Below are 15,293 nucleotides of genomic sequence, written 5' to 3' on the forward strand. Positions count from 1 at the left end.
ATATTCTGGATTATAACTCCCATCATCCACGACTATTGATCATGCTGGCAGGCACTGTAGTCCCAAACATCTGGAGTGCCCCAGTTGCTGTAGTGATTACATCACACTGGCTTTGTCACGTTGATTAGAAAGTTTCGCTATTAAGGCTCGCTTTATTTTGAACCACAAAAATAGATGGGGCGGCGAGACCCTCATCCCCAAAGATACAACAATACTACATTGGCTCCCAATACTTTTCTGAGCACAGTTCAAAGTGTTGGTCCTGACCTTTAAAGCCCTAAACGGCCTTGGCCCAGTATACCTGAAGGAGCGTCTCTACCCCCATCGTTCAGCCCAGACACTGAGGTCCAGCTCTGGGAGTTCCTTCACTGCAAGAAGTGAGGTTACAGGGAACCAAGCAGAGGGCCTTCTCGATAGTGGCACCCACCCTGTGGAACGGCCTCCCATCAGATGTCAAGGAAATAAACAACTATCTGACTTTCAGAAGACACCTGAAGGCAGCCCTGCTTAGGGAAGTTTGTAATGTTTGATGTTTTATCTTTTTCTTTCTTTCTTTCTTTCTTTGTATACCAATACAGTATTTATTTACTTGCCCCCTCTGAGCTGGACAGATTTGGTTAACAGACGGGCTTCCCCTATCTGCCACAGAACAATCAGGCTGTCGTACACACTGGACTAAACACAGGGGGGAAAAAGAGGAGAGCATATGACAGGCAGCACATCCGGCTCCTTCACATTGCAAAGAGAATGAGGAATGCCACCATCAAGCAGAACAGCCCCATAGCCTCAGAGAGTGCAAAACCCAGGATGGCATAGGAGAAGAGCTGCTGCTTCAAGGAAGGGTTTCTAGCATAGCCAATGATAAGACTGCCAAATATGGTCCTGATGCTAGCACCAGAGCCAGCTACACCTACGGTGGCAGCACCAGCACCAATAAACTTGGTGGCAGTATCAATGTCCCTGGAAACAGTGCTGGTTTGGAACTCCCGGTGTAACACTGGCAAGAGCTCATTGTGAGCACCTGAGAGATAACAAGGCTCCTTCGTCCTGACCTCAGGCCTGTTCAGCACAGAGGCAGAGATGGGCCTACAGAGCAGCCAGGAACTGTTCTTTATAAGGGCGGGAGCAGAGACAAACTTTGCACAGGTATACATATTCAAGAACGTTGGGGGTGGCCACACTCAACATCTGCTGCTCAGGGGAGGATCAAGAAAGAAGGGCCCCCTTTCACGCATGACATTTTATCGTGTTTTTAATATTCTGTTGGGAACCGCCCAGAGCGGCTGGGGAAACCCAGCCAGATGGGCGTGGTATAATTATTATTATTATTATTATTATTATTATTATTATTATTATTATCTGCACCGATCAACCTGAATTTACTTTCCATCAGCAAGGGAAAACCTATTTATTTGCAAAAGCTTTTGCCATTGGGTAAGGGGAAATCCTGTTAGAACCGAAGCACACATCACAAAGCAACCTGGTGTATTATTAAGCACGTAGTATTTTGTTGTTTAGGTTTGTACATTGTCTCAAGTACTTTGGGGCAGATTGTGATGTATAAAAGCAATAAATGAATGAATATACCTGAAGGGGTACGGACTAACTTCAAAGTTCATATATTCATATATTCCTCAGGGCTCACGGGACAGTTAGCTATTGCTGATTTTCACCAGGTGGTACATCTTGTACAATTTCCTTATAGTTAAAAGCCAACAACTGTACCTCCCCGAAACACCACCTTGGGGCAACTTTGTGAGGATGTTGTGGTCCTCCTCTCTTTCCAGTTTCCAATGGACGTCATCACCACTCAAGGTTTAATTTTATTTCCCCCGTCTCCTTTTCGAACCACAGATTGTCACTCATTATTCTGTTTATAAGGAGTGACAGATTTCAGGGGGAGAAAAAATGCAAAGCTGGCGGGTTCTGAGCTCCTGCGCCGATGGCAACTTATCGTGTCATTGAGCCTTTTTAGCACCAGAGACATCATTCTGGCTTCATAATCCCTTCGGAGAATTCCTTCTTCCAACAAATATAGACAAGTGCTGTCATGGTGAGCGGAGGGAGAGGAAAAGAAAAGCCCTTTTCCTCCGAAACTATTTGCCATCCAGGAACAGAAAATGATGAAAAGAATGGCTTCCCATAACCGAAAGGATCACATGTTTGTTTATCAGAAAGTGATGCTGCAAACTCAGTGTCTGGGTCAATCGTCCCGTCCCCCCAGTGTCTCTTGCTCATGTGAAAGTCACTTGCGAGATACAGTGTGGTATCTGCAGACAGCTGTCCTACTGGGCGCTGGACAGACAGAATGGCTAGCATTGCTGAGCTATGTAGTCATTTGCGAATGGAATGAAGCTCTTGCGTTTCACAGTGATTCACATATGCAGCACGGTTACACTGCAAGACTCATCCCCTTTCCCCCTCCCTCCCACCCCTTGACACTAGATCTGGCTAGTTAACATGCCTGGAATGAGAAAGCACCTATCTCGGAGCTGGCGGGGCTGAGGGCGTACTTGGATTCCCAGGTTGGAAGATTATCTCACTCCAAAGAAGTTCTTCCAGCAATATATAAGCTAAATTAGATTGGCGTTATCTCAGTAAAGCTGCCTTGGGTGGAGGAGGCATCCATCCTTAAAGGAGTACCACACACACACAAAGAGAGCACTATCTTTCTTCGATAAGCAGCAGCAGCAACTATGATGATGCTGAGAGTGGAAGAGCTGGTAGGTACAAAACTCACCTTTCATAGTAACTGCTGTGTTAAAGTTTCAACTGCGTCCAGTTTAATTGTGCGCTGGGTATTACATTCTTCTGCAAATTGTCTCTTATTAATGCGGTGATTTATACCACTGAGAGAAGCTTGGCTGTTCTTTTGGTGGTAGTTTTAACCTGTGCCATGCATGATGACTTGAGCAGATTGTGCTGGGATGTAATTTGTCCAGGTGAGTTTGTGTGGTGGTGAAGAGCATGAGCTAAGAGCTGAAAATCCACCCAATTCAAATCTCAGCACAGCTGGTGGCTTCAAGAAGGCTGGTATCTCATAGTCTCAAGCCTTTATTGCATTATATCAAAAGGTAAATATTGTTGGCCAACATTACAAAGTTGTAACAATGACTGAAATGACGTGCGAGATGCCTTAACAACACAGGGGAAGCATTAATGAAATACTAAGCATTTTTGCTGAAGAAAATGGTCTAACTTTAGGGTAGTCCCAGAGTGTATAAATCGGATTATGTGCTGTAAATCATTATGCATGTAAGAAAAACGGAGATGGTTCTACCTTAGGAGATACAATGGACTCTTAAAGAAAAAAACAAAATAAAGGAAGGAAGGAATATCTGCTTATTTTTTTGCCATATTTTGATCCAATGGGACCTTCAAGGTGGTTCAAAACAAACTATAACTATTATCTGTGCTGGGAACAGGGATGGATTGCAGCTCCTAATCTCATAAATTACATGCGATTCAACTCTTGCCAGCTGCATCCAAATTAACATCTAGGCAAAGAAACTCGTGAGCATGTTTCCAGCTATGTTTGAGCTGTGCCAAGCACGCAAGCTGGATTCAGAAGTAATTGGGAACAATTCTGGGCAGGATAATAAAGAGCCAAAAGGAGTTGAGTGGCTTAATAGGCCTCTTTTCACCTCTGATGTTCATAACTGCTATTGATGACAGGAATTAGTAATGAAAGAAGCAAGCACAAGGCAGGATTCTTTTGGACTCGCGGCATTCTTGAAAAGGTCCAATGAGTGCATTTCCTATCATTATAGTATCCGCTTCACCCAGGATTGCCCAGTCTGTCAAGTAAGAGAGACATTTACTGAGTTCACTACTTTGCTAGAGGGGATGTCAAGCTGTTCTTGAGGACGCGATAATTCTTGCTGAACTCTCTAGTGACTTAAGTCAATGAAAATTGATCAAGGCTGCTATCCCAGACACAAATATCTCACAGCAAGTCAGATGAGTGGCTTACTTCTGAGTAGACATGCCTAGGATTGAACTGTTAAGACTTTGATCCCTGGAAGGGCTGGATCAGATTCTCAAATAAAAGCGGATTCGTAACAAATAAATACATCTAAGCAAGAAGTTTGGAAATGCTACATGAGGAATTTCAGAATCAGATGACATAGAGGTCTGCCAATTAATTGGGGTGGGGGAAAAATGATTTTAAAAAGGGTTTCAGTAAGCTCTTGGGCTCTCAGAATCCCAGTTACCATCCCCAATCCAGCTAAAGTTAGTCAGGAATAACATACATTAGTCATATGCATCTAACTTGCTTCCTTGATTTCACTGAGATGTAGTCGCAACTATCTTTAGCTTGCTCCAATGCATGCATCGTACTGCCTGATTACTGTACACACAGCACACTTCCAACAGGGAAAGAAAGAGACTTGATTTTAAATGTGATGTACAGAATGCCTGAGGCCACAGATTTACTTAGTTGTTTCTAACAAGACAGGAGAAATTTTGTACCTGGATCCATATGCATACTGCTGCATCCATGTATGTCGTTTGTATAGCGTTTGTCCACCATGGAGAACTCCATTTTAAACTTACTCACTTCTCAGCCTATTTGTTTCCAAGGGCCCAGTTACCAGATGGTTACAAGATGCCTGCAGCCCAATAAGCGTCTGGTTAGTTCCGATCAATATGTGAAATTCAGCCTGCCATCGTTCACTGCTTCTGGGCCTTCGGCGTCCTTTTAGAGTTGCCGGGTCAACAGTGCTTCAGTGACAGGAGATGGCACAGCTAAGACAATTGTCCTGACTGGGCTTAAGCCTTAGGATCAAGGAAAGCCCTCCAGAGGTTGTGTATGGCAATTTCCATCAGCCCCAACCAGTACAACAAGGGATAACTGTACAATGATAATTCTCTATGAGGTGACTGCATAGTGGGTGATAATGTTTAGGTCCAGAACATCGGAAGGGTACCAGGTTGGCTAGCCCTACTTTAGACTTAGCAACCCAATGCACCCCTGGCCCACAGCACCCAAATCTCCTTTTGCCTGCCCATTTCCTTCATCTGTGGAGTTCACAGACCCTCCTACCCCTAAGCCCAAATATGTGGCTTTACCCCAGTTTTACTTTCCCCTGGATTTCTCCATTCTCCCGCCTGCAAGCCTGCAATGCCCATCCCATCCTCAAGTCTTTATTTTTCAGACCACTGTCTTGTTGGGCCACTTGCTTCAGTAACCTTGATGTCCTCAGTAACTCTTGATGTCCTCCCTCTCATTCCTGTATTCCTGTCCCAAATGGCAGAGAGCTCACTGTAAGTGCTATAAGCTAAAGATAACCCAAGCTGCCTGCTTCAGCTCCCTTATTTCATTCTTCTCTAGCCTGGTTGCTGGACTCCAGCTGTCACCATCCTTGACCTTTGGCCATGCTGGCTGAGGATGATTAGAGTTGGAGTCCAGCAAGGTCTGGAGGGCACCAGGTTGGGGGTGGCTGACTCATTTCTCAGGCCCTTTCTCCAAGCCTCACCTTTTTCCCCCTTTCTGGTCCACTTCCTACTTTGCAGCCTTTCTTCAACCTCCTCCTTGCCTCTGACCTTCATGTTTCTTATCTCCCCTGAATACATCTTCCCTCCATCAACAAACCTTACAAAGCCGTCTCTGGGTCATGTGAAGGGTGTTAAATTGACAGCTTTCCTTTCCAGATGCTGGGCTATGCACATTTCTACCTGTTCCCTGAGCATTTGGAATCAGATGAACAATGTTCAGTGCCATGATTTCAACTTGCCCATTGCTTTCCGAAAAGGCACCCTGTCTTTGAGCCATCATTTTCACCTCCGTTTCCTCAGTATTTCTCGAGGGCTGCCTGCCCTGTCCTCACGTGTTAGCTCTGCTTCTCAATATGTCAGAAAGCAAGGCATTGACACTCTTGAACCATTGTTCCTTTGACAGGTGACAGGCAAAAAGGCAGACGGTAGAGAGACAGGAGATTTCCTCCCAGAGGACTTCAAAAATGGAGAGTATGAAGCTGCTGTAAGGTTAGAGAAACAAGAGGACCTGAAGACCCTCACGGACCACTCAGTTGCACGACACAATCTGACCTACAAAGAAGAGAAAGCGCTAGAAGCTGAGGTAAAATTGTGTTTCTTGTATATCTTTTTGCACCTCTGGAGCTCTGAAGTTTCAAATTCCTGTGGTCTGCCTTCTAACTAAGAAGGGAGTTTAGTAAAATAGAAAGGTCCTGATAGATGTACACTGGAAACCAGTAGAAAGATTCCCACCCCCAACCCCCAGGGTCTTGTTACATTGCCAATATGTTGTTAACTGGGACTCAACATATCCTAATTATAACTAGAAAACCAGGAATGAGAGGAAATTAGAAGGGATAGGCCACAACTCCCTAGGGAATACACCTGTTTTACATTAAAAAACCCACGCTCTACATATTCAGTGTATTCAGCTAAGAGTGTCACAAACTACAGGATTGGGGAAAAGGTTTCTCTGAAAATCTGGAAAATGGCTACCAGTTATGGCTGAAAGCCATGGATTAGAGACAAACCAAGACATTTCGGTATTTGAAGCAAAAAGTAAACCCAAGTCTCCAGGCAGATATCTCTCCTCTTCACTGGAGATGCTGGGGATTAGGGATGGACAAATCTGTTAATTTCATTTTCTCATTTCCCCACCTGCATCAATTTGTGATTTATATATATATTTAAAAATGTTCTCATGAAAATTTATCACTTTAATGTAACTGTCTGCTATACATATACTTCCATGCAGTTTTGCCTGCTATACATATCCTCCCCCCAACAGAATGCATTTTATATGTTATTTTCAGGAAAATATGCAAACTTTGTCTTAATGTATGAATTACAAAAGAACTGCTGTGAAAATTCAGAGAAGTACAATTTTGTAAAGATAGCTTGTGTTTTGGTTTGCACATAGGCCAGTTTGCATTAAAATGTGAATCAAATTTCTCACCCATCTCTGCTGAGACAATTCACACTGAGACTTTCTGCATGCAAATAATGTGTTATCCCACCCCTCACATGCCAAGGACATATTGGGACATCTGGGTGTTCCTCCTTAAAAACAGTTTTGCCTTCCGTTTATAAGATAAGGTCATCTGCAATTGTTTGGTTCAGTGCCAACAGAATTATGCCCATCATTTCAAGAATGGCAACATTATTAAAAATCTTCCTCAATGAGAACAAAATTTTAAGGTGGGCAATAAAAATAAGATTCCACCAACCCTTTCTCAAAGATATATGAAAATAGGAAAGACATTACTGGAATTTAAATCCACAGACTTTTCCTTTGAAGTAACAGATTATTGTGAGCTGGTGATTTAGCATTTTACAGCTTCCCTGGCGATGGATTATTCAAATGAAGAATTACAGAACAGGGTTAAGTTTAAGGGGATCCAAATTCTACATGGGTTTTAAAGGGTTTTGAATCAACTGCCCCTTCCCCAGCCCAACACACTTTTTGCAATGAAGGTTCAACTTGAGACTTGATCAAGAATCACTCCAAAAAGGAGAAACAGTGAATCTGTCAGAGCAACAATCATTCTACATTTGGGGGGGGGGGGTAAATTATGTCACTCTTTATCACCTTGTTCTGTGAAAAGCAAGTTGGGTTGTTACTCTACATTAAAGATGTAGCCTGTGCTTTAAATATAGGCTGACACGTATTTATAACTAGAATAAATTCTAAGGAACATGTGACCCTGTGTTATGTCTGGATGGTTCCTTAATCACTTATCTGTCTTACATTTAAATAACTAGTAGCATTTTTTCAGCAGAATTTCAAGTGGTATCTTTAAATTTGAATTGGTGTATTGAGATTAGTGTAGTATTAGTAGCTGAAGTAACGCCTTTTCTGATTATTTTAAATGTTGAAGGGGATTCCAAGGGACCCTGGAGATTGTATGTTGAAGCTAATGTTATTGTTCCTCATATTGCTCTAATTTCATGGCAGTCACTCACAGTGGCTACTTCCAGTGCCTTTTTTCCTAGAGACGTGCCAGAACTCACCATGAACAGTTCCCTTGTTCTCTTAGAATGGCAATAGCACCCACCTGAGAGGTGCCTGAACTGAGTTCCATTGAGTTCTGGCAGGGAAAAAAAGCCCTGTCTATTTCCACCATTGGAAGTTGTATGACTCTGAATACCAGTTGCAGAGATTCACAAATGGGAGCAGGACATTTACACTCAGTTCCTGCTTGCAGGCTTTCCATAGGCATCTGGTTGGCCACTGTGAGAACAGGATGCTGGAGTAGATAAAACAGTGGTCTGATCCAGGAGGTATTTTCTTATGTTTTTATTTGCTTTTGTTGTTGTTGTTGTTGTTCAGATCAAGAAAAAGAAATTAGAGGCGAGACCAAAACTTGAGAGCTTGGAAGATCTTGAAAAAATCATTCAGCTGAAGAAGAGAAAAAAATTCAAGAAGGTTAAAGTGCCCGTTGTAAAGGAGCCTGAGCAAGAAGTTATAGTAAGTTCAGGGGCAAAATAGTCTTCTCTGCTGCCTTTATGGGGTTCCCCCACATGGAACTGAACTAACTCTTATTTCTGCTGTCCATCAGACTGAACCCGTGGATGTTCCAACATTTTTAAAGGCTGCCTTGGAGAACAAGATGCCAATAATTGAAAAATACCTGGCAGACAAAGGAGATCCAAACGTTTGTGATGAGGTATGATTTGTTCATCAATTTCTGTCCCAGATCTACTATAAGGCGCACATCTTTGATCTTAGCTTTAACAGTCATGGCTTTCCCAAAGGATCCTGGGAGTTGTAGTTTGATGAGGGTAAAGAAGGTTCTCTCTTTAAAGAGCCTGATCTCTCCCCAACCACTGCTGTTTCCAGACCACCATAGGGAGAATGAATGCCTCTCAAACCAGTTTTTAAGAGGTTTTTATGTCCTCCTTAAAAATTATATCTTAAGGTTACATTTAAAATCCACCACCACTCTGTCAGTGTTACCTTTTGAAGCAGATACACTTTTCACGGTTAAAGTATTCTGAACTCCCAAGACAGGAGAGCATTGTTTCTTTAAATGGGCATTCAAGCAATATCAAAAATCTATTTCCTTGTGCTTGTCGTGTTTTGTCTTCATGAATTTATGCTGTTTAAATTGTACAGCTAAGAGAGCCTACTGTTACTGAAGGGTGGCTTATAAACTGACAAAACTAAACAAGTTAAGTACATAAATGCCGTACGGGGCTGTTGTTAACAAAAGACTGAAATTATGATTTATCTGGCATTGTATACATATCTGTACATGACACCATACATGGTAATGAAAGAGAAGGCCTTGCCTTCAGGAGCTTAATTTAAACGAGGGGGAGGGAAGTTTAGCAAGGCACGAGAAGGAAATGTAAAACCTTACATGTGCATGTCTTGTTTTGGTAAGGGTGAGACGGGCGGGGTTAATTTATGTGTAAAGTGTTTTGAATATTCAACATGCTAAGGGTTGTATGATTTATTTCAAAGCCTTGCAGGTTAAAATTGACCACACTATGACTATTCCATTTGACAGTACAAGCGCACAGCCTTGCACAGAGCATGCTCAGAAGGGCACCTGGCAGTTGTGGAGAAGTTAGTAGAAGCAGGAGCCCACCTTGAATTCCAGGATATGGTAAGTGCTCATTGGACACATGCAGAGTTCCTTGGGGTGGTTCACACAGACACACGTTCGCTACTCATTCACTGTAACCATCAATAAGCCATGCCTAGCCTGTTGCAGATGGAACCACTACAGTGGTACCTCGGGTTACAGACGCTTCAGGTTACAGACGCTTCAGGTTACAGACTCCACTAACCCAGAAATAGTACCTCGGGTTAAGAACTTTGCTTCAGGATGAGAACACAAATCACACAGCGGCAGCACAGCGGGAGGCCCCATTAGCTAAAGTGGTACCTCAGGTTAAAAACAGTTTCAGATTAAGAACGGACCTCCAGAATGAATTAAGTTCTTAACCCAAGGTACCACTGTATTACCTCCTGCTATCTCAAACACAAGGATTTTCTTTTCAATAAAGTTTTTTATTTTCCAAAGCAATAAAACTTTTATCAACAATATCCGGGCACAAGTCTAGTGGCCAAGACTCATCAGGACATGAGTAATTAGGTGCTGAAAACTCACATCATATGTGAACCAGTTGACAAATATTTATCATTATTTTCCTCTGGCGTAGCTTGAATCCACTGCTATTCATTGGACCTGCCGTGGGGGCAATGTGGAAATCCTGAAGTACTTGCTGAACAAAGGAATAAACAGGAATGCTAGAGATAAGGTAAGCTATTATTATTTCCGTTTGAAAAACTGAGGTGGGAAAAGTTAAAAGTGGATTTGCGAGCTGTTTGTACAAGAGGCCCTTTTAGATCCGAGCTTGTTGTTTCTCACTTTAGAATGCCTTGCCCTGCTTCTGTTGATTATGCCTCTCCCTGCCCTTCCTTTTCTACCAGTTGCTCAGCAGTCCTCTACATGTGGCCGTAAGGACAGGTCAGTACGAATGTGGGGAGCACCTCATCGCCTGTGAAGCAGATCTCAATGCCAAAGACAGGGTAAGTCAGGGTCAGCAAACGTTTTCAGCAGGGGGCCGGTGCACTGTCCCTCAGACCTTGTGTGGGGCCGACTATATATATTTTTTTTTGGGGGGGGATGAATGAATTCCTATGCCCCACAAATAACCCAGAGATGCATTTTAAATAAAAGCACACATTCTACTCATGTAAAAACACACTGATTTATGGAACGTCCGCGGGCCAGATTCAGAAGGCGATTGGGCCGGATCCGGCCCCCGGGCCTTAGTTTGCCTACCCATGAGGTAAGTGCATTCCAAATGTGTGAGCCAGGCTGTAAATTCCACCATCCCTGACTATTAAGTTATGCAAGATGGGGCTAAAGGGATCTGGCAGCCCCGGCAACACCTGGGTGGTGGTGTTCCAAGGTTATCCTTTCAGCTGAAGGTCCATTTCCATGGGGCTTGCTTTTTCCGTATGACATTTTTATTAGGGCAAGCCTTATCAAACAATATTCCCATGCAGTGGAAGGGAAAGTGGATGTACAAGCCTTTCCCCCCACAAGGCTACATGCACAGGATATATAAGCAGCAAGAGTCACAATGCTGCTCAGAGGGATGTCAATGAGTATGACGTGTCCACCTCTGAGGCCCTTCTGGCAGTTCCCTCACTGTGAGAAGTGAACTTACAGGGAACCAGGCAGAGGGCCTTCTCGGTAGTGGCGCCCGCTCTGTGGAACGCCCTCCAATCAATCAGATGCCAAACAGATAAACAACTGCCTGACCTTTAGAAGACATCTGAAGGCAGCCCTATTTAGGGAAGTTTTCGACGCTTAATGTTATTTTATGTTTCTAGATATGTTGGAAGCTACCCAGAGTGGCTGGGGCAACACAATCAGATGGGTGGGGTACAAATAATACAATTATTATAGGTAAAGGGACCCCTGACCATTAGGTCCAGTCGTGACCAACTCTGTGGTTGCGGTGCTCATCTCGATTTATTGGCCGAGGGAGCTGGCGTAAAGCTTCCGGGTCATGTGGCCAGCATGACTAAGCCACTTCTGGCGAACCAGAGCAGTGCATGGAAACGCCGTTTACCTTCCTGCCAGAGCGGTACCTATTTATCTACTTGCACTTTGACGTGCTTTCAAACTGCTAGGTTGGCAGGAGCAGGGACCAAGCAACGGGAGATCACCCTGTTGCAGGGATTCGAACCGCCGACCTTCTGATCAGCAAGTCCTAGGCTCTGTGGTTTAACCCACAGCGCCACCCGCGTCCCATACAATTATTATAATACAGCACAAATCACTTCTATAGCATGCTGGTCTGTTTTCAAGGAACGTGCATTGCAGGAATTTGGTGCCTGTAGCCCTATAGTCTCCCAAATCCACCAACCCCAGCGAGCATAAGCAAGAGCGAGGGATGATGGAGCTGCAATGACACCTGCAGTTTACAGGCTCCCCATTGCTGTTAGTGTCTTTAGTGTGGTAAAATAGCAGGTGATTGTGATCTCTTGGAGGAAACTTCAGGGAGAGAATAGCAATAGTACTTAACATTCCTTTGAACCACCCATTTCAACTCAGCTTCACAACAGCACACTTAAATAATAATCATTATCACTATTGGGTGCAAGATGATGGTGTAATTTATTGAGTACTTTCACTATTACGCCAGTAGAGCCCCAAAGCTCATTATATTCATTTTTGTCTCCTCTGTTCTAGGAAGGAGATAGTCCTATGCACGATGCAGTGAGACTGAATCGTTATAAAATGATTCGACTCCTGATCATGTATGGTGCCAACCTAAACATGAAGAATGCGGTAAGCATTCCCTAACTCTTTGCTGTTTTCCTAAGTAAGCCTTGTTGAGTTTATAAAGAAAATCAGGACACTAGCTACTAAAATAAAAACACCAAGACGACCGCAGTAGGATTGGATTGCATCTAACTTTTGCTGGTTTCCACATTCATAGATTTTGCTGTCCACATTCACTTTCTAGTCTTGAACATTTGTGCTAGCAAATTGACTGGTTGTGAGGAATAGGTGCTATTGGGCAAGAAAGATGCACTTGTTGAATGGAATTAGTGTCTGTGGGGGATGCACATTCATTGCCCATGCAACACCCTCAAAGTTGACATGCACCCAGAAAGACATTTTTGATGCATTTGTCACTTCAAAGAGGCATAAGCAGTCATTATTAAGAGAGCTTCCCACTACCAAATCTGCAGAAAGTTAAGTCACAGAAACAGAGGAGAGCAATGATGACATTTCAAGGGGGTAAAAATTAATGCCGTTTCCCTTACTTTCCTCCATAGGAGGGGAAAACTCCAATGGATCTTGTTCTGCAGTGGCAAAATGGCACCAAAGAAATATTCAACAGCCTGAAGGAGAACTCTTACAAGAGCTCCCCTATAGACACATTCTGAAGACTCAAAGCGTCAATGGAGTGGACAGTTTCCTTGCAAAAAGCAAGATATCACCAATGTGAAGAGCAGAAGCATTATAAATGCCGCCACCTTCACAGAATACAAGCATTTTGTCCTGCTGCCTTTGCTAAAGCCACACGGAACCAAAAGAGGGTCCTGAAATACTTCAAAGGCAGTTTTGAGTGTTGAGATGCCACTGATTTCAAGCTGGTTTATTTATTTCTATTCCATCATTTCTCCCATAGTGTTTCTTTTCCGATATTTTCAATAAGTCATGTTGGTACTGCTGTTCTATAGAAAAAGACCATCTTACTAATGTGGTAATCCGAACCAGTCAGGAGCATTAAGCCCCTCTAAAAACCACACACAAGCCAACAGGCTTTCAGAGCCTATTAGCAGTGTTTCCCATTAAACCCTCTTTCGATAGGCAGTATTTGTTATTGTCACCCGGTTTCTGCTGAATTGCTATTGTCAGAGCAAGCTGTTAAAAAAGCAAAGATCAGAGGGTTGGAGAATAGTAGTGAGAAAGGGGAAAGCAAAGTGGAATAAAAAAAAAAAAGGAAGGGCTCTGCTCTTCTGCGGAAGTTTTTAATTCAGGCTATCTGAACTACACAAGAGGCAGCCAACATGGCACTGTCCTGGTGTTGTGGGATTAAACCTCCCTACCAACCCCATCGACTGGCCATGCTGACTGGGGCTGGTGGGAATCAGGAGTCTAGGAACCCCTAGAGGCCGCCATATTGGCTACCTCTAAACTGCAGTGTTCAAGACAGGAAGTTGGGCAGATGAAGAGGAGGAATCCAAAGATGAAGAGGAAAAGTTGCCGTTACTGTCGAAGCTCAATATTGTAACAAATGGTAGTGTATATTTGTATGGCTCTTTATGTACATTTTGTATTAAACCCTATTTAAATGTTTTAAGAGAAGCAACAGAACCGCTCACTTTAATCTACCGGAATGTATTATTTCTTTATCTGAAAATGTTATGAGGGATAGAAGATGCTGGAGGTAAGAGTCATGGGGGAAAGGAAGTACACCTTCTTTGAATTCTTTGGTTTTACATATCAGGGCATAACAACAACAATCTGTTCCTTAGCAGCTCTTAAAATTAGGTAAATACAACCTCAGATGAACAACAACACATGACATATTACACCATGATTTATTCAACAAAAATAAAGCCAGAATGTCCTCATGTAAAACTATAGAATTCAAAGAGGGTGTACTTTCCTTCTCCCATGTGTTTGTGTGTACACTCAACACACATTTCAACCAAGATGAAAAATTGGATGCCATCTTCTTTGTAAGCAGGAGCCCTGAAAGTCATTAACTCTGAGGCCGGGGAAGAATTTTCAAATGTCACATTTCTCAATGACTTGAAGGGAACTAAGACAGCCCTATCCCAAACCATTCCCACTGTCTAGCTCAGGTCCGGATTCTATAGAAACTTACCACCAGACCATTTTATAACCCATAAAGCTCAAGTAGCATCTTAGTTGAATTAAAGGGGGAAAAGTCAGTGGCAAGAGGACACACACACACTTTGCAACGTAAACATTTCTGAATGATTTTTAGTTTACTCAGAGATCAAAGCCAAGCCCAATCGGTTCTGCCAAGGCAAGAGTTTCAGGCGGCGATGCACGTCAGTTGCAAAATAAATATGAAATACTTTTGAAGCTGTAACAGCAACACCTGAAGCTACTTGGTAATAAGCAATCCTGACGGTATTTGCTGGCATTCCTGTTGAGAGTTTCAGGGCCACAGCCCACAAACAGCCATTCCTTTATCTTGTGAATCGCTCTGAGATCTTCCAATGAAGGGCAGTATATAATAAATGAAATTAAATCAAATAATAATAATAATATCATTAGTGGCACTAGCGAGCAGGCCTTTGGGACACAATGTAGTTGCAATGCAAACCCTTTCAAACTCTTTGCTATTGGGGATCTAATTAGATGCAAGGGAAGCCCAACCCATGTGCTAGAATATACAAATTTCGGAGAGAGCATACATTGGTGCTGAGAGGAGAATTAGGGGCAATTTAAAGTGGAGAAGCAGAAGGAACAGGGCTGAGCACTCGCTTCCAAAACCACCTATCCCAGGCTTCCTCAACCTCGGCCCTCCAGATGTTTTTGGCCTACAACTCCCATGATCCCTAGCTAGCAGGACCAGTGGTCAGGGATGATGGAAATTGTAGTCTCAAAACATCTGGAGGACCAAGGCTGAGGAAGCCTGACCTACCCTCACTTGATTTCCTCCTGGGAAGGCTTGCTTCTGGCCTTGGATCCTAGTCGGAAGAAAAGCGGAACTTTTCTGCTAACCATCCCTTCTCTGGATGAAATCGCCTCTGCCCACCCTCCCCCACTCTGTCTCCTTTGGACGGCAACCTGTGT

The 15,293-nt window shown here is 43.3% G+C and overlaps 1 protein-coding gene across 1 annotated transcript; it reads left to right on the forward strand.

The window, feature by feature from the left end:
• Nucleotides 1–2,483: 2,483 nt before the first annotated feature.
• On the forward strand, nt 2,484–13,826 carry ANKRD1 (ankyrin repeat domain 1). The gene is made up of 9 exons (XM_083615131.1): nt 2,484–2,723; nt 5,903–6,082; nt 8,309–8,446; nt 8,538–8,645; nt 9,492–9,590; nt 10,150–10,248; nt 10,421–10,519; nt 12,198–12,296; nt 12,791–13,826. The coding sequence occupies exons 1-9, from the start codon at nt 2,697–2,699 to the stop codon at nt 12,899–12,901; spliced, it is 960 nt and encodes a 319-aa protein (XP_083471257.1). The 5' UTR covers nt 2,484–2,696; the 3' UTR covers nt 12,902–13,826.
• Nucleotides 13,827–15,293: the final 1,467 nt, after the last annotated feature.

Source organism: Podarcis filfolensis, assembly GCF_964270895.1.
Source record: "Podarcis filfolensis genome assembly, chromosome: 5".
Classification (NCBI taxonomy): domain Eukaryota; kingdom Metazoa; phylum Chordata; class Lepidosauria; order Squamata; family Lacertidae; genus Podarcis; species Podarcis filfolensis.

Bases quoted from the DNA above. Each gene is read 5' to 3' on its own strand.
- ANKRD1 (XM_083615131.1), top strand. From the start codon at position 2,697: ATGATGATGCTGAGAGTGGAAGAGCTG. The intron at 10,520-12,197 runs GTAAGTCAGGGT...CCTCTGTTCTAG, and splicing joins ATCTCAATGCCAAAGACAGG to GAAGGAGATAGTCCTATGCA. The intron at 12,297-12,790 runs GTAAGCATTCCC...TTTCCTCCATAG, and splicing joins ACCTAAACATGAAGAATGCG to GAGGGGAAAACTCCAATGGA.